General features: G+C 33.7%; 1 protein-coding gene across 1 annotated transcript in view; it reads right to left on the bottom strand.

Moving 5' to 3' along the window:
- Dach2 (dachshund family transcription factor 2) overlaps positions 1 to 21051 on the bottom strand; it is a 764989-nt gene that overhangs the window by 128244 nt on the left and 615694 nt on the right. The window contains exon 6 of the mRNA XM_087196571.1: positions 10763 to 10932. Coding sequence (XP_087052697.1) covers positions 10763 to 10932 — 170 coding nt within the window. The remainder of the gene's footprint in view (positions 1 to 10762; positions 10933 to 21051) is intronic.

Below are 21051 nucleotides of genomic sequence, written 5' to 3'. Positions count from 1 at the left end.
CACCACCCTTTGATAGATTACTGAAATATTTAAATCAACATTTTATAGTGATAGATCTATACTCATGTTTTTTACTACACAATTCATGGTAACTAAGCTGAGGAAATAGCGTAAGTGCCCACAAACTGATGAATGAATAAAGAAAATGTGGTATTTGCATAATAGAGTATTATTCAGCTATAATGAAGAACAAAATTATGTCATTTGCAGAAAGAAGGGTGGAATTGAAGGTAATGATATGTGAAATATGTCAGACTCAGAAAATCAAATATTGCATGTTTTCTCTCATGTGTAGAATCTAAAAAGAAAATTTAAAAAAAGAAAAAGACGACAGAAAATTAGATAGATGACTTTTAGAGAAGGGGATCAGGAAGAGAGGAGAGGAAGAGGAAAGGGATAATGGGAGGGTGAAAATAATCAAATTATATTAGTTATATCACAAGTGAATGTGCCTAGATGAAACCTACTACTCTATATAACTAATATGCATTAATTAAAATTTTAAAATAAAAATAAAATAACATTAAAAGAGTCACACCACCATGAAAAATTTCTATTAAAACTACTATGACCATTTAATTTTTAGTTATTAAAGATAATGTAAAGGCTTATTTTTTTAAAAAGGTTGCATATGGAATACTCAAACTAGCAAAAAAGGCATGTTCTTATTGATGTAATAAGTTAACAACAAAACAATATTTGGATTAAGGAAAGTTAATTATCCTTTCCTTGTCCATAACTATAATCATCACTATCAACAACCAAATGGTAGTTATAGGCCTAAATCCAATGTCTCCTAGTGGCCAGTGATTTAGCTCAGTGGTGCCACACTTGCCTCACAAGTACAAGGTCCTGAGTTTGAACCCCAGTACCAGAAAAGAAATGTCTCTTATGTCCCAAATATTCAAAAAAAATGTAACTATTTCACATTGAGTAGTGGTCCTTCTGAAATCTAATTAAATGCACTTTTGAAGAGTAATAAAAATTTATCTATTAATTGCATTCTTCTTCATTTCAAAGCAAGTATAACAACATTATTACTTTGAAATATGTTTTTATTTCCAAATAGAATTTCATAGTACCCATCCAGTTTTAAAATCATAATATTCATGTGGAATTTAGTTCTCAAAGACTGCTCCTATTGTCAGTTTATACTCTTGGCCAATATTCAAACAATTATGATAGATTAACTCATTAATAGTTAAAATCTTTACTAGAACCACACTTCCACCTAGCCATTAAACTGTGTATGGAGCTTCATAAATCATCAAATTTTTTCTTCCTTTCCTACAATGGTTATGTTTTACCTTTTTAAAAATTTTCTTCAGTGTTTTAAAAACCTGCCTCCCAATGGAAGCTGATTTTAAAATGAGACAAAAATATCCAAAATGCCTTGTTTCTTCCACCTTCACTTCTCTCATCCACATTCCTATCATATCAGTATTGCAAGCTCACTTCAAGTTAGTTGATCAGTTGTAACATCTTTCTTGATCCTGGCCCCATCCCCTCTCCAAGCTAAACATGATCTTCTCCTTCTCTAGCTTCATGAAATATTTAGTGGTTCTCTTATGTTATCCATGACAGTCTGTCTTGTGAGTACAAGTTAAACAGGTACCTGTACGTTGTATTTATCAGTTTCCCACATTGCCCACATAACAATATGCATTTATCAAAGGTATAGTATTTCTTGAATAAAATGAGGAAAAAGAAACACATAAATGGGTTGCTATGATATACACTTTTAGGATACTATATACCATTATGTCATCTCCTCAACAAAAGAAAAAATAGCCAAAATTTTAGTTTGTAGGATATTGGAGAAAAAAAATCAATGATACTATGTGCCAAAGTAATAAGAAAAAGAGGGAGAAATACAACATATTATGTGTGTTTTATCAATCAATTACCATTAACTTTTGAAAACATTGTACAGTATTCTAATGATGATAATTATAACATAAAATTATATTTATTTGTTTAATGTTTCAAAGTTATTTGCACATACTTTACTCAAATTGTCTCCAGAGAGCCAATGAAAAATATGAGATAGCTTACTAGTATGACCTTCATTTTAGAATTGAGGAAACACATTCAAGTATGTTAAATGTTATACCCAAGATCATTCAGCTTATCAGTGAATAATCAAAACTGGAATCTGATCATGTCTGACTGTAAGTCTAAGGTGTATCATATCTCACAACTGCCTCTCAAACTTCAAAAAGATTTGTAGTGTTTATTTTATCCTAGCAGTGAAGATAATTTTTTCTCACTCTTCTGTTTTTAATTTGGCCACGTTTTCCACACACTGTGCACATGTTTTCAAGATAGGAATCTAGAATTAAAATTGAGATCATTTTTAAGATCATTATCTCTAGTTACTTGAAGAATGTTATTGGTATTTTAACTGAGATTGAGTTAAGTCTGTATAACAGTTTTTGAAGTACGGTTATTTTGACTATATTGATTCCTGGGCAACAAGAACAAGACAGGAACCATTGCAATTTCAGATTTCAAGTTATACTACAAAGCTACAATGCTAAAAACAGTATGGTACTGGCAAAAAAAAAGAAACAGACTTGTGGATAAACAGAACAGAATAAAGAATACAGATACAAATCCAGGCATACCCTGCTGCCTTATCTTTGAAAAGGGGGCCATATATTTTCACTGGAGGACAGAGAGCCCCTTTAACAAATGGTGCTGGGAAAGCTAATTATCCACATGCTGAAGATTGAACCTAGACCCATAATCTATCACAATGTACTAAACTAAACTAAAACTGGATCAAGGATCTAAATATTGAAACAGAAACACTTAATCTGCTGTAAGAAAAAATAAGTAAAACTCTTAAAGACATATGCATAGGCAAAGAGTTTCTGAATAGAACCCTAATTACACAAGAAATAATACTAAGAATCAACAAATGGAATCATATCAAATTTAAAGGCCCCTGCACAACAAAGAAATCAACCAACAAAGTGGAGAGATAACCTACAGAATGAGAAAATTTTTGCCAATTATTTCTCAGACAATAAACTAATATTTAAATATATAAAGAACTCAATAATTTAGATTCCCAAATTAAAAGACCCAATCAAAAATAGCATCTGAAATTAATAGTCTTCTCAGATGAAGAAATAAAAATGACTCATAAATATATTAAAAATGTATACCATCTCTGGTCATTTGACAACTGAAAATTAAAACAACACCGAGATTGCATCTTACTCCAGAAAAAATAGTTATCTTCAAGAAATCAAACATTGATAAATACTGTCAATGATGTTGGGAAAAGGAAACCATTCTTTATTGTTTGTGGGATTGCAAACTGGGACAAACACTAGGGTGGGAGTATAAACTCATACAACCACTATAGTTTATCAAAAAACTAAAACTATAGGTTCCACTTGACCCAGCTATTCCACTTCTAGGTATCTTCTCAAAAGAGTTAAAGACATTGTATTACAGTGATACAGTCATACTCATGTTTATATTTAGCACAGTTTATAATAGCTAAATCTAGGAACTGGGCTATATGTGCCTCAGCAGATGAATGGATAAAGAAATTGTGGCATTTAGACACAATGGAGTACTACTCTACCATAAAGAATGATGAACTTTAGTCATTTGCACCATGAGACTATAATATTAAGTATAATAAATCAGACACATAAGCTTAAATATGGCATGCTTTCTCTTATATGGGAAATATAAAACATTTTACAGAGAGGCCCACCCCACACCACTGGTAAGTGTGCGTGCAGATCCCGGAGAGAAGTGGTATGGACCAGGGCCAAGTGTCTGCAGGCAGATCCCAGCCAGGGACCCAACCCAAACCAAGCAGCCTGGGCACACGGGCCTAAGTCAAAGGGCTGCCCAGAAAAAGCTGCACAGGCACATAAGCATCAGCCAGAAAGCCCATACCATACCATCAGTAAGTGCACACAGATCCCAAGAGCAGGGGTGTGGACCAGAGCAGCCTGGCTTCAAGCAGATCCAGCCAGGGCCCCACCTAGATGCCAGCAGCCTAGGCACACAGGCTCAAGCCAAGGGACTGCCTGGAAAAGAGCTGCACAGGCACACAAGCAACAGCCAGAGGTTTGCCCTGATACCATTGGTAAGGACATGGAGACCCTAGCCAGAAGACTGCACAGACAACCGGAACTGGGGTACACAGCCCCCAGCCAAAGACCCTCCCAGACAACAGCTACATAGGACAGCAGGACCTAACCAGAGGCACACACAGATACCATCCCAATTGTGCACAGGCCCCAGCCAGAACCCCACCCAAACAACAGGTCAGCTCAGGGATCCAGAAGGCCACCACTCTGAACCCAAGAATTGGTACACTAGTGAGCAGCTGAGAACACACCACTTGGTAGCTTGCTGACAATTGAAAACAACTGGGTGAGCAAAAAGTTACCTCAACAAAAGTACAACAGCCTGCTTCTGTCGAAATGAAAAGACATGTAAATAAGTATCAAAACCAGACGTCCAGATCACCTAAGGCAACCTCAAAGGGAAACAAGATGTAACAATCTGATACTCAACGACCTGGACAGCCTGAACTGAAAATGAAAGAGGATCTGGAAAAACTGAAATCAGAAATAATCTCTCAGAGAACAACAGAGATTGTGTCCATAGTGCAAGACAAGATTAATAAATCTAGGTCAGACACAGATTAAAAATGGAGAAGCTGAGGAACATGATAGAATCCCATCATAGGGAACAAACGGAATCCATAAAACAGATGCAAATTTCCAGGAGATTAAAAACTCAATTGAAACTTTAACAAGCAGAATGCACCATTGTGTGTAGGGAACAGGAAGGGGACTTTACCAGGACCTCTGCAGTAAATCCTAGTCTCCTGTGAGCCATGGCAGCACAAGGTGAATTACAGGAAAGGTAGACAAATGAGACTGAGAAGAAGCTGAGCTTTGGGTCTGATCAATGCTGCTCTAGGCGGCAAAGACAAAAGACCCCTAGCTTGCAGCACCCTTTATTCAGTACATGGGGACATAGATGTAACAAGTGAAATATAGAGTTCAGTACTTCACATTGGGATAAACAAGGTGTAACAAAAGGCTGGGTGGGGGCGGCGGAAATCTAAGAACAATGAGGAACTATGCAGATGAAGATTTGGTTCTTCCCAGGGTGTCTCCCGCAGGTGTGGTCTTGTCCTGGAGCATTACAGCATCACGGGATCATTGAGATCTCTCTTGTGACCTGAGGCCAAAATGGAATTATGTCTTGGAGTGTTATAGCTGGCCTGTAGGCCTGAGAACCAGGCCTACTCAAATGATTTTTCCCTAGAATTATGTAGCATTGCTCCCAACAATTGTGAGGACAGAATTTCAGGTATAGAAGATAGGATTGCAATCAGTGATCAGGAAAAGAAAAATTTCTTAAAAATAGTAAGGGACAACAAGTAATTAATCCAGCAGCTGCTGGACGATGCAAAGAAGAATAATGTAAGACTGACTGGCGTCAATGAAGAAACAGGAAAGAGTGCAGATGACATAAAAAAGAACTGTTGACAGTAATGGCAGAAAACTTTCCAAGCAGGGGAAAAGAACTTGACATACAGAAAAGTGAGGCAATAGAACTCCAACTAGACACAATCAAAACAAATCTTCACATAGGCATATAATAGTTAAGATTTCAGAAAACCAACAGAAGAATGAAATTCTCTAAGCAGTTAGAGGAAAGAAACAAATCACAACATACAAACGGAAAGTCCAGAATCAAAGCATACTTCTCAGCAAAAACCCCTAAGGCAAGAAGAGCTTGGAGTGACATATTTCAAGCCCTAAAGGAAAAAAAACCTCCAAACCAGATTAATGTACCGTGCACAACTATCTTTCAAAATTGATGGAGAAATAAGATCCTTTCATGACAAAGAACACCTGAGGAACTCCATGAATACCAAACCAGCACTTCAAATTTTTTTTTCAATATACTAGGAAAAGACAGTGAGAATCCCAACCCGAGGAATCCCAGAAGAATGAAACCGTAGGGCATGACAAGAAATTAAATGCAAAGGGGGAGAATCCAATGAAAAAGAAAAAGTCATGACAAGGTTAAGCCAATACATATCAGTTATAACCACCAATGTTAATGGTCTCAATTCATCAATCAAAAGAAATAGAGCGGCAGAATGGGTGAAGAAGCAAGATCCAACAATATGCTTCATACTAGAAACATACTTAATTAAAAAAAAAAACTCAGAGACTTAAAGTTAAAGGGTAGAAAACAATATTCCATGCAACAGGCACACACCCCCCCCAAAAAAAGCAGGAGTAGCTATCCTCTTTGCACATCAAATGGATTTCAAAAAACACTGATTAAGCGAGACAAAGAAGGACATTACATCCTTGTAAAGGGAACAATCCAAGAAGAAGAGATGACAATCATAAATATATATACACCAAACACTAGTGTGCCCAACTATATAAAACAAATACTAGCAGACATGGAAAATCAAATAAGCACTAATACAATAGTAGTGGGGGACCTCAACACCCCACTGTCACAAATAGATCAACTAGACAAAATTAAACAATGAAACACTAAAACTCTATCAAATTCTGGAACAAATGAACTTAAAAGATATTTACAGTGTTCCACCCCACAAAATCAGAATACACATTCTTTTTGGTTGCACACAGGTTGTTCACAAAAATAGACCACACACTCGCTCACAGAACCTGTTTAAGTAAGTGCAAAGCAACTGAAGTTATCCCCTCTATATTATCAGACCAAAGTTTGATGAAATTGGATATCAATAGCAAAAGAAACTGCAAGAATTTCCTAAAAAAATGGAAACTGAACATTACACTGCAGAAAAACCAATGGGGCACAGAGCAAACTAAAGAAGAAATCAGACTGTTTCTACAATTAAATGACAGTGCCAATACAACATATCAGAATCTATGTGACACATGAAAGAGTCTTGCCAGGGAAATTCATAGCAGTGAATACACATATTAGGAAAACAGAGCAAGCTCAATAAAACAACCTGATGCTGAACCTCAAGCTTCAAGCAAAATAAGAGCAGGATAAACCCAAAGGGCATACAAGGGAGGAAATTATAAAGATCAGAGCTGAAATCAATGCAATGGAAACTAAAAGAACAATACAAAAAATCAATGAAGTAAAGAGTTGGTTCTTCAAAACAATAAACAAAATTGAAAAACCCTTAGCCAAACTTATCAAAAAAATGAAAGAAAAGGCCCAAATCAATGCAATTAAGAATAAAAAAAAGGTGAAATAACAATGGACCGAGCAGAAATCCAGAGGATCGTCAATATCTACTTTGAGAACCTATACGCCAATAAGATGGAAAACACAGAAGACATGGACAGACTCCTAGACACGTATGAATTAACAAAGTTGAACAAAGATGATCTAAAAATTTTAAATGACACAATATCAATCAACAAAATTGAAAATGTAATTAAATACTTAGCAACTAAGAAGAGCCCAGGTCCTAATGGTTTCACTGCTGAATTCTACAAGACATTTAGAGAGGATCTACTGCCACTACTGTTTAAACTCTTCAATGAAATTGCAAGGGTAGCAACACTCCCAAAATCATTCCTGGAAGCAATCATCACCTTGATGCCCAAAGCAGAGAAAGTCCCAAGTGAAAAAGAGAAATATCGGCCAAGCTCACTAATAAACACAGATGCAAAAATCCTTAATAAGATCCTGGCAAATAGAATGCAGAAGATCATCAAGAAGATCATACACCCTGACCAAGTGTGATTTATCCCAGGGATTCAGGGATGGTTGAACATATGCAAATCAATAAATGTAATATACTATATTAATAGATCCAGGGGAAAAAAAACATATGATCATCTCAATAGATGCAGAAAAAGGATTTGACAAAATCCAACACACATTTATGATAAAAACCCTACAAAAAATTGGAATACACAGTTTCTACCTCAATCTGAAAAAAGCCATCAATGAAAAACCAACAGCCGATATCATGCTAAATGGTCAAAAACTGAAATCCTTCACTCTAAAATCAGGAACAAGACAAGGATGTCCACCATCACCACTCTTGTTCAATATAGTTTTGGAAACATTAGACACAGCAATTAGACAAGAGAAATAAATGAAAGGAATAAAGATAGGAAATGAAGAACTCGAATTGTCATTATTTGCAGATGACATGATACTTTATATAGAAGATCCCAAGAACTCCACCAGAAGTCTACTAGACTTAATAACCAAATTCAGTAAAGTAGCTGGATAAAAGGTCAATACAAGAATCAATAGCTTTTCATTACACAAACAACAGACTCACTGATAAATGGTGCAATTCCTTTCAAAATAGCATCCAAAAAACTGAAATACCTAGGAATCACCCCAATGAAAGAAATCAAAGACCTCTACTCTGAAAACTACAGGACTCTAAAAAAAGAGATAAAAGATGATATCAGAAAATGGAAATACATCCCTTTCTCCTGGGTAGGAAGAACAAACCTAGTGATATTGGCCATACTTCCAAAACTACTACATGGATTCCATGCAATCCCAATTGAAATTCCAGCAGCGTACTTCACAGATTGAGAAAATAATCCAAAAATTCATTTGGAACAAGAAAAGTCCTAGAATGACAAAAGCAATTCTAGACAATACAGATAAGATGGGGGTATCACAGTTCCCAACTTGAAACTGTACTACAAAGCTACTGTGATACAAATAGCATGGTACTGGCAAAGAAACAGACCCAAGGACCAGTGGAACAGATTAGAAAAAACAGAAACAAGCCCAGACACACCCAGCCACCTCATCTTAGACAAAAGAGCCAAACACCCCCACTGGAGGAAAGATAGCCTCTTTAATAAATGGTGCTGGAAAAATTGGGTTTCAACTTGCCAAAGATTAAAACTCGACCTATATCTCTCACCATGCACTAAACTAAAATCAAAATGGATTAAAGATCTAAATATTAAAACAGAAACCCTGAACTGGCTGGAACAGAGGTTAGGTAGAACTCTGGAAGACACTGGCTTAGGAAAAGATTTTAACTAGCACGAACAACCAAAAACTGCGATCTCTTGTTAAAAAGCTTCTGCACTGCAAGAGAAACCACCAACAGTGTGAAGAGACAACCCACAATGTGGGAAAAAATTTTCACCAACAGTTCCTCAGAAAAAGGTGTACTATCTAGAATCTATAAATAACTTAAACAAATCAGACCTCCCAAATTTAAAGACCCAATCCAAAAATGGGCATCTGAAATCAACAGACATTTTTCACACAAAGAAGTAGACATGCAAATAAACATATGAAAAAATGTTCAACATCACTGGTCATTGGAGAGATGCAAATGAAAACAACACTGAGATTGCACCTCACCCCAGAAAGAATGGCTGCTATCATGAAATCAACCAACAACAATTGCTGGCGGGGCTATGGGGAAAGAGGAACCCTCCTCCACTGCTGGTGGGAGTGTAGACTGGTGCAACCACTGTGGAAATCAGCATGGAGATTTCTCAAAGAACTAGGATTGGAAGTCCCGTTTGACCCAGCTATTCCCCTGCGGGGTATCTTCCCAAAAGAATTAAAAGAATCATACCACAGTGATATATGTCCACTCATGTTCATAGCAGCACAATTTGTAGTAGCTAAAACTTGGAAACAGCCCAATTGCCCATCAACTGGAGACTGGATAAAGAAAATGTTTTTTTTTATATAAAATGGAGTACTACTCAGCTATAAAGAAGGAGAGATTAGAGACATTTAGAGCTAAATGAATGCACACTGAGTCAATACTCTTAAGTGAAATAAATAGGACACAGATGTGTAAATACCAAATAGTTTATCTAGTGTGAGAAACTGAAAGTGCAAATAAGGACTAAAAGGTATAATAGATAATGTGAAATAATACGAAAATGCCAAAGGGGAAGAGGCAGTGGGGGGGTAGGGGAAAGGAAAGAAGGGAAAGGAATTAGTATGAGAAAATGGAGAAAATTGAAACAAAGTCTTTGTAAATAGGGAGGAGGGAGGGGTTGAAGGGAGGACAGGGGAATGGGGAAAAAAATAAAAACCAAGAGAGATTATGTGAAGATGCAAATTCCCAATGATGAATGTCAACATATTATATACCTAAAATGTACCAATAAAATTAATAAAATATTTTATAATTGCAAAACAAAAAATAAACAATAAGAAATAATGAGATAGACTTTTACCATATGGGATGAGAAGCAGGAGATGGAGATAGTCAGGAGGGAGGAGAGGGAAATGAGATTTTATAAAGGAAGAAATTTTTAAGTGTTCTCTATGTGCTCCAAATTCCTATAAGCAATGTGTTCATTATGTATTACAAACATGTATTACATACATATGGAAGGACTCAAGATACGTAAGGAAGAGCGAGGGAGGAAAAGGAAAGGGGATAAAAGTGGTTTAAGATATATCATGTACATTTACCAATTCCCCATGATGAATGTAGATGAATGTAATCATTATACATTACACATATGCACCAATAAATATTTTAAAAATTTAAAAATTAAAGTGAGATTTGTAGCTATAGGATAAAACAAACAAAAATGTAACAAAAATTTAAAAAAAGAAAATCTGGCAGACCTAGTTAGGAACCAAATGCCTCAATACTGGACAGTAATCAAACAAATTAATGAACTTTGTGTTAGTACTGAAGATTCTAACTTTGTGGCTGATATGGTATAATATTTATATTTAATTCACTCCTTTGTTCTTTTCTAACAGTGATTCTTACCTTTACAACAGAGGCACCAGCTCTGGAGAGTGGACTATGAATCTGGGCTGCAGCCATGTTGGCAATAGTATTGAGATGGTTCATCTGACTCATTGCCATGGCAACTGATGCAGGAGGTAAGCTGACTGGAAGTAGAGGATGAGGCATCATCATAAATGGCAGATCCAGTCCTAAAAGAGACAGTGTGCATGTTAATCTTGTAACATTATGATGCTGTGAAGTTATTTTTTTTAGTTACCTAACTTAATTTTTATTTCCTTTTCTTAAAATCAAATATTATTGTATCCTAGTGTCTTATTGGGCCATAAGATGCAATCTTTTTACCCAGAAAAACAAATAAAAATATTTAAAGCAAACAGCACTATTTAACAATTGAGAAGTAATTTTCTTTTTAATCATCATAATATATTGATTTTTCACAGTATCTGGATTTGAGGAAGGATATAGAATATGTAACCTTCAAAATAACTGTATAAAATACTTGAAATATACTATACTGTCTTGGATATAAATCACTAAAATGACTGTATAGTTGTGGTGTGGAGTATTTGTCAATAGAGAATAAATTACCTATCAAAAAACCATGGTATTTTTCATTTTAATAATAAATATCAGTATTGGTGACTAGTATCAAGAATTCCATGTCTTCATATGAAAGTTGAAATAATTTTCAAATAGTTTAAATATCTTAAAGTGTATCTTTCAAGTATTATCAGCATTCCATTTGTGGTGACCACAGAAATGTCATTATATAAAAGATAGCAAGTTTAGGTAGTTGTCTACTTCACCCTCAGGAGGTTGGGATTTGGGAGAGGAAATATCTTTGAACAAAGGCTATAGAAACATAACCTAACTTTACAGATGATTATAAGTAAACCATAGCAATTTACAACATTGTTAACAATTATTTCTACAATAGTCATGCTTTATATAGGACATTACCCTAGAAATCAGTAATCTTTAACACATATTCTTGAGTATAATGTTTCCAAATTTTATAGGCTACAGAAATTCTATTATGGGGAACATTGATGTGGGTTCTACACATACTTATCAACTATTAATAATATCTCATTTTTCTCATTCCTTTTTTCTTGCTTCCTGAATTACTACATAAAGAAAACAAAGAATATATGAGAAGTGTTTTCAGAGGCTACCTAAGTCTCATTACTCAAAATAACAATTGAAGTAATACAAACACTCAAAACACTTATTTTTAGTACAATTTTCTCCCAACCCCCTGTTTCATTCTCTTAGCAGTGGGTTTCACATATTGGTTTTTTTTTTTTTGGTACCCGGGATCGAACTTGGGTCCTTGCGCTTGCGCAGCAGGCGGCAAAACCACTGAGCTAAATCCCCAGCCCTCACGTATTGGTTTTTAACTTTAAAAGAAATCCAATTTAAATGGAAACTAGAATGTGAAAATGGTGCTAATTTATTTGAGGTTCACATCTTCATTTCAACTATGATGGTTAATTTAAAGCCATAAGCCATAACAAGGAAGTGCAAAAGGACAAAATATGATAAAATATACTAGATAGGACAGATCTCATACAATACTAAAGTATTTCATTTAAAGAAATTACTAAATAAAAAAAGAAATTACTAAGTAAAGAACACATTCAATGTTCAATGTCATCAATGTTTCTGATAAAGATAACCACAAAATATAGTTATCAGAGTTACACGAGGACCAAAAGAAGCCTAGAAATTTAAATTCTGTGTAGAACACACACAAAAAATAGAATTAAGAAATTTGTTCTTTACTCCTTAAGATTCAATAATTCAACAGAATATCAATAAAACTCCCTTATCAGTGTTCACTTATGACTCACTATGTCTAAATGCATTTTAGGAGAAATCTACCAAATCAAATGTATCAGCAATGAAAGATTTTTCTTGGGATTATTAACTTACAGAAACTTCAATGCAATGCTTATGACAGAACTCAGTACGTCCTTCTCCACCATTTAATTTTTATTTATTTTACTTTTTCCTTCAGCAAAAGCCAAAGTAAGTCTTTATTAGTGTTAATAATGTTCATCTAACCGTTTATCAGCTGTACAATCTGGTGAAGTAGTTGCCTCTTAGGTTATTTGTATACATTTATAAATAAATTAACAAACTATAATTATATGTATTTATGGATACAAATTTATATTTTAATATACACATAGAATGTAGAATAGCTAAGTATATATAACTAATTAACATATACATTCCCTCAAATAGTTATCATTTTGCACAGCATTATTCTAAGTGAAATGAGACAATCACAGTAAGACAAATACTACATATTTTTACTTATATGTGGAATCTAAACTTTTTCAATTGGATGTTAGTTTTCAATTAATCATGCAAAATTAGATACACATGTATTTTATACTTTACCCTTCATATATCTTATACAATGGAATATTTTATACTAAGTATTAAATTAATCATTGTTTATCTTTCCCCTAAAACCTTCACATTATGCTCAACATAATAATAATTATCAATGATCAATTATATATGTCACACTAGATTTCTATACACTACAAACCCAAGATACTCTAGAACTTTAATTCTTCTTTGTATACACAGTATTTTAGTCACAAACTGATCAAATCCTACATGAAAATTAGCCACTAGTGTCTCTATTTGTCATTCAAATGTTTAAATAAACTTTTGTTCAATTTATGCTTCCCTTACCAATGTAAAAACATTCCTTCATTCTCCAAATATTTTCAGCATCATGCAGACACTATCTGGCCATATCAAGAAATATGCCTACTTATAATCCAATTTACATGCAAACAAAATGTAAACTCCAAACAATTTAATAAGCACACTGCCAGTTTTAAAATATAATTCATCAAATATTTCAAATAGCCATGAAGGACTTAAAAGTCACACTTTCATATTATGATCTAAAATATATGTTAATTGGTTTTAATGTCTGAGAATGTAAGCTAATAGTTACATTATAGGCCAGATTCACAGTGACTCCACATGAGTTTCACAAGCAAAAGGTATGCAGATGTTGAAATATATAAGTCAAATTTTCCCAATACTGAAAAACATTAAGTTAAAAGCCATCAATATTACACAACACTCCAACAATCTGGCTCACTTCTTCTACTGCCAGATATGTACATAGACTTTTAATACTATGGTAATTAGGACAAATCTTTTTTAAAAAATCACCAAATGAGTCATCTCATTCTTATCAACTTCAAGAACATTACACAAACTACTAAAAGCATCTTTTCTAATGCAAATTAGTAGTCCAACAACTCCAAAAATTTTTATGGCACCACTTCTTCCTAGCTGTGAAAAGTACAAATTTCAGTAATTCCCTAGTTGTCCTCCTAAATCTCACATTTATTTGATTTCCAAGTCATATTGAACTTTGCAATACTTTGGCATTTCTACAATGAGTGACAGAAAAGAATCCCCTCAGTACCAGTACCATGTCTTCCTGTTTAGTCTTCTTATATCTTTTTTTGACTCTTTAACATCAATCTAAAGACTTCCAATAACTACTTACTTCCCCTTAGAATAACATACAAGATCTTAGATTCCATCCATAATTATATTTCTATTTTTGATATCATATTATATTCCCATATGTATTCTAAATTCTACCTTCACCAGACTCTTTGTAGTTCTCTACTCTTTTAACTCACCTTAATATTCCCACATGATAATGCTTCTTTCTAGATTCTATTGCTCTGGCCCAATTTATTTATTTGCCTAGGCTTAAATTTCCCTTCCTTCTTAAAAATTAATACACAATTTTAGAGTAACATTTTTAGAGCTGTATCAAGTTCATAGAAAAAAATGAGCAGAAATTTCCTTATACAATATCTCTACTAAGCCAACATACACAATTGCACCACTTAAGTTATATTACTGTGGTATATTGACACTATTGAGAAAATAAGATTGAAATATTTTATGAACTACACTCCACACTTTACATTACAGTTTACTATCTGTGTTGTAGACATCTATGGGCTTTCATAAATGCATATATCACATATCCACTATTACAGTGTCATACAGACTATTTTCATTACATTAAAAATCCTCTATTCTGTACCTGTTAATCCTTCTCTTCTGCAACCTCTGACAACTACTGATCTTTTCACTGTATGTGTAGATTTTCTTTTTCCTGGATGATATGTAGTTTAAATAATACATTATTTAGTATTTTCAGACTGCTTTTTTCACTTAGCAACAGTATTTAAAATTTATCCAATTATTTTCAAAGCTTTATAGCTCATTTGTCTATACTACTAAATCCTGTTCCATGGAATATATGTGCCATCAGTGGTTTATCCATTCACCTATTACAGGACATCACTTTTCCTTCTAATTTTAAGCAATTATGAATACAATTACTATACATTATAATGTGCTGGTATTTGTGTGAGCACCTTTTAAATTCATTTGGTAAACAGGGAAAACTCTGTTTAGTTTGGTAATAATTAATAAATTTTCTTCTAAAATAGCTATAGCATTTTACATTTCACACTACCAATGAATTAAAATGTATTCTTTCTCCTCATCCTTGCCAGCAATTGTTGACAAAACTTTGAATTTCAATTATTCCAATAGACATGTATGGGTATCTCATTATTGTTTTAATTCATAATTCCCTAATTACATATGATGTCAAACATATTTTCATATGTTTATTTGTCATCCATATCTCTTCTTTTATAAGGTGTCTGTTCGGGTCTTCTCAATTTTAATTGGATTTTTTATTCCTTTTTGTTGAGTTTAGGGTATATCAGCTTTATCATACATGTGGTTTATAAAAAGTTATTCAAGCACTATGGCATGTCTTTTCATTTCTTTACTAATGTGTTCTCCAAAGTATGTTTAAATTTTAATGAAGCTCATCTTATTATTTTTCTTTTAATGGTCATACTTAGAGACATTGTCATGACCCAAGTCACTTGCATTTTCTATATTTTTCTTTTGCTTAAATTCTTTTATTGATACATTTTAGGTATACAATATGTTTACATTTATCATTGGGTACTTGTATGGAGATACTTCAAAGAACTAGGACCAGAGGTCCCATTTGACCCAGCTATTCCCCTGCTGGGTATATTCTCAAAAGAATTAAAAGAATCATACCACAGCAATATATGTGTGCCCATGTTTGTAGTGGCACAGTTTGTAATAACTAAAGCTTATATTTTATCATATAGTAATTTTAGAGTATTTCACCGTAGGGTAGTTTTCATTCGAGGTCAATGATCCATTTAGAGTTAATTTGAGTGAAAGTTATGAGACCTGTATACAGATTCTTTGTTTGTTTGTTGGGGTACTGATTCACAGTTGATTCAGTGTGATTTACTGAAAAGACTATGATCTTTCTATTGTACCATCTTTGCTCCATTAACAATTAATTCACTACTTTTGTATGGATTTAGTTCTGGATTCCCCAGCCAGTATTGTTGATCTATTTGTCTCATAAACTATGCGATGCAGTAGTATTACTTGTCATAATTTGTTCTACTGTACTGAGTTGACTATTTTGGTCCGTGTTTTCCATATAAATATTAGAATCAGTTTGTCAGTATTCATGAAATAATTTCTACAAGTTTTGATTTAGAATTTATTGAATCTATAAATGAAGTTAGAAAGAACTGATATCTTGATGATATTCAGTTTATCCATGAAAATACAGCATCTCCAATTTATGTATTCTTTGATTCCTTTCATCAGAGTTATTCCTTACATAGTTCTTATACTTATTTTTTAGGTTTACATTTTAGTATTTCAGATTTTGTTGCTCATACAAATAATGCAAGATTTCTAATTTCAAATTGCAAATATTCATTGCTGATATATAGGAAAAGAATATTTTTATATTAATTTTGTATCCTGCAACATTACTGTAAAATCTTTAGGATTTTTTTACATTAATAAACATGCTAATTTTTGAATAATGAGAGTTTTGTCTTTCCCAATCTGTAAAACTTTAATTTCCTTTTCTTGTCCAATCATATTACCTAGGACCTCTAATATGATGATGAAGAACCATGGCCTCCTTGTTTCATTACTTTTCTTCAAGGAAAAGAATCTAGTTTCTCCCAATAAAAATGGTGTTAGCAATATAATTTTGTAGATGTTCTTCGTGAAATTGAGATCATTCCTTGTTATTTTCATTTTTCTGAGAATATTATGAAAGACTATGATTTTTATCATACGCTTTTTCTTCATCTATTGTTAGAATCATATGATTTTCTATTTTAGCCTCCTTAGATCACAAATAAAATTGACTGAATTTTGAATGCTGAACCAACTAGGCATACCTGTAATACATCTCACATTGTCATGCTGCGTATTTATTTTTACATAAATAGATTCAATTTGTTAATATTTTGCTGAAGACTTTTGCATTATTTTATTAGAGATATTGAACTCTAATTCCCTTTACTAGTGATGACTTTGGTATTGACATTGGACAAATGCTGTCTTTTGTAAGTTAGTTTTACTGGTACAATTTAAATATACTTAATGACCACATTCATCATAGGGAATATGTACCTGTATATGGTATATTTTGATTCCACTTTTTTTCCAATAACCTCCTCTCCTGTCAACCTCTCTTCCCTTCTTTGTTTATAAAGAATTTGCTTCTATTTTTCCCCTTCTTTTCTCATGTTTTTCTTTTCCCTTCCTTCTTTTCACCTCCTCCTTCTTAGTTCCCCTTTCCTTTGAACAATTTCTTCCTATTTCACATTATCTATTATACATTCTAGTCCTTATTTACCATGTCAGTTTCTCACACCAGAGAGACAATGTGATATTTACACATGTGTGTCCAATTTATTTCACTTAAAATTATAGTCTCAAAGTGCATCCATTTAAATGTCTCAAGTTTATCCTTCTCTATAGGTGAGTAGTACTCCATTATATTAAAAACAAACATCTTTTTATCGATTCAGCAGTTGATGGGCATTTTGGGTTGTTTCTAAGATTTAGCTATTATAAACTGTCTCACTATAAATATGGGTGCTCTTATATCACTGTAGCATGATGATTTTAATTCTTTTGGGAAGATACGCAATGGAGGAACAGCTGGGTCAAATAGAACCTCCAGTTTTAATTCTTTGAGGAATCTCCACATTGATTTCCACAGTGGTTGCATCAGTCTACACTCTCACAAACACTGTAGAAATGTATCTTTTCCCCCACAACCTCTGCAGCGTTTGCTATTGGTTGAATTGGGGTTTTGGGGGGTTTTTCTTCTGTTTTTTTTTTTGGTACCAGGGATTGAACTAGGGTCCTCATGCTTGTAAGGCAGGCAGCAGAACCACTGAGCTAAACCCCCGGCCCTTGAATTCTTAATAATAGCCATTCTTTCTGGAGATGGAATTTCAGCATTTACATCTCTCAAATGACAAGTGATATTGAATATTTTAAAAAGATATTTATTTGCTGTTTCTCCTTCTTTGTCTGAGAAGTGTCTATTCATTTCAGATGCCCATTTTTGGATTGGGTCTTTAAATTTGGGTCTCTGACTATTTTAGTTGTTTATAAATTATAGACAGCAGGCCTTTGAGGAAAAGGCAGCAAAAATTTTTTTTTGCACAATAGGTTATCTCTTCACTCTGTGTTTTCTCTTGCTATACAACAGCTTTTTAATAAGATGAAACTCCAGTTGTCGATTTTTTTGTAATAGTTCCAGTGTAACTGAGATTTTCTTCATAAAGTCATTGCCTACCCCAAAGTCTTCGAGAGTTCTACTGATTCTGTCTTCCAACACATAAAGTGTTTCTATTTTAATATTTATGTCATTGCTATATTTTGATTTTAGTTTACTGCATAGTGAAAAACATGGGTCTAGTTTTAATCTTTAGCAAGTGGAAAGCCAATTGTTGCAGCACCATTTATTAAAGTCTATCTTTCTTCCCCTGAAGATATTTGGCTCACCAGCTGCTAGATGATACAAAGAAGAAAAATATAAGATTGACCAGAGTCAATGAAAAAGAAGGAGATAGTGCATACAACATAAAAAAATTGTTCACAGAGGTAATGGTAGAAAACATCCCAAGCAGGGTAAAAGAATTTGACATACGCGTAAGTGAGGCATATAAAACTCCAACTAGCCATGATCAAAAAAATATACACCAAATATATTTGAAGATATAATAGTCAAGATTCCAGAAATCCAACAGAACAAAATATTAAAAGTAATTAGAAAAAAGAAACAAATTCCATACAAAGTAAAAACCATCAGAATCACAGCAAACTTCTCAACACACGCCCTCAACTCCAAAAGAGCCTAGAGTGAAATAGTATTACAAGCACTAAAAGAAAACAGTCTCCAACACAGATTATGGTATCCTAAAAAACTATCTTTCAAAATGAATGGAGAAATAAGATACTTTTACAACAATTGAACACATGGGGAACTACATGAATACCAAACTTGCACTCTAAAAAAATCTAAACAATATCCTAGAAAAAGACAAGGAGGATTATAACTCCATGAACTCAAATAGAATGAAGCCATGAGGAGAGGCAAGAAATTAAATGTAAAGGGGGCAAAAAGACCCAATAACAGGAAAATATCATCACAATGATTAACCAACACGTATCAGTTATAGTCATCAATGTAAATGGTCTCAATTCACCAATCAAAAGAAATAGACTGGCAGAATGGATCAAGAAGCAAGATCCAACAATATGCTGCATACAAGAAACACATTTAATTCAAAAAGAAACTCACAGACAGAAAGTTAAAGGATGGAAAGCAATATTCAATGCGACAGGGACCAAGAAGAAAGCAGGAATAGCTATCCTATTTGAAGATCAAATGGATTTCAAACCAAAACTAATTAAGAGAGACAAAGAAGGTCACTACATCCTTATAAAGGAAACAATCCAAGAGGAAGAAATGAAAATCATAAATATATATGCACCAAATAGTAGTGCACCTAACTACATAAAACAAATACTAACAGAAACGGGAAAACAAATAAGCTGTCACAAATAGATCAACGAAACAAAAAAAATCAACAAGAAATACTAGAACTGAATGTAACTTTTGAATAAATGGACTTGATAGATATCTGCAGAGTTCCATCCCACAAAATCAGAACACACATTTTTTTCAGGTGCACATAGGACATTGTCAAAACTAGGCCACATCCTAGCTTGTAAAACGTGCTTAAATAAATGCAAAAGAGTTGAAGTGATACCCTGCATAATGCCAGACCACAGCACAATGAAATTGGAGATCAATAGCAAAAGAAACCAGAAGAACTCCATAAACACATGGAAATTGAATAGCACCCTCCTGAACAACCAATGGGTCACAGGCAAAATTAAAGAAGACATTAGACAGTTTCTGCAATCTAATGATAATTCCAGTACAACATACCAGAAATGAAATGAAAGCACTCCTATAAGGCAAATTGATAGCAGTGAATGCTTATATGAGAAAATCCGAGTGAGCTCAAATAAACAACCTAATGCTGAAACTCAAGCTTCTCGAAGAAGAGGAGCAAGACAGATCTAAAGCTCATACAAGGGAGGAAATTATAATGATCAGAGGAGAAATCAATGCAATGGAGACTAAGAGAACAATACAAAAAATCAATGAAGCAAAGAGTTGGTTCTTCGAAAGAATAAACAAAATTGACAACCTGTAGCCAAATTTATAAAAAAAAAAGTAAAGACCCAAATCCATGAAATTAGGAATGAAAAGGGTAAATGACAACAGATGCAGCAGAAGTCCAGAGAATCATCAATACCTGCTTTGAGAACCTGTACTCCAATACGATAGAAAACACAGAAGAAATAAACAGATTCCTAGATACATATAAATTGCCAAAGTTGAACCAAGAATGTATAAAAATTGAAAACAACCCAATATCAATGAATGAAATAAAAAATGTAACTAAAACCTTACCAACAAAGAAAAGCCTGGGTCCTGATGGCATTGCTGCTGAATTCTACAAGACATTTAGAGAAAAGTTATTGCCACTACCATTTAAACTCTTCAATGAAAGTGAAATGGAAGCAATGCTCCCAAATTCATTCCTGGAAGCAACCATCTCCTTGATCCTGAAAGCAGAGAAAGACTCAACCAAAAAAAGTGAACTATAGGGCAATCTCACTAATGAACATAGATGCAAAAACCCTCAAGAAAATACTAGCAGAGAATTCAGAAATCATCAAGAAGATCATACACCCTGATCAAGTAGGATTTATCCCAGGGATGCAGGGATAGTTCTACATATGCAAATCAACAAATGTAATACCCTATATTAATA

This window comes from Heterocephalus glaber, unplaced genomic scaffold, assembly GCF_053883595.1.
Source record: "Heterocephalus glaber isolate CG9 unplaced genomic scaffold, H.glaber_assembly_v1.0 deba00001613, whole genome shotgun sequence".
In the NCBI taxonomy this organism is placed as follows: domain Eukaryota; kingdom Metazoa; phylum Chordata; class Mammalia; order Rodentia; family Bathyergidae; genus Heterocephalus; species Heterocephalus glaber.
The sequence above is the reverse complement of the archived record's forward strand: the minus strand, read 5'-3'. Positions and strand labels throughout refer to the sequence as shown.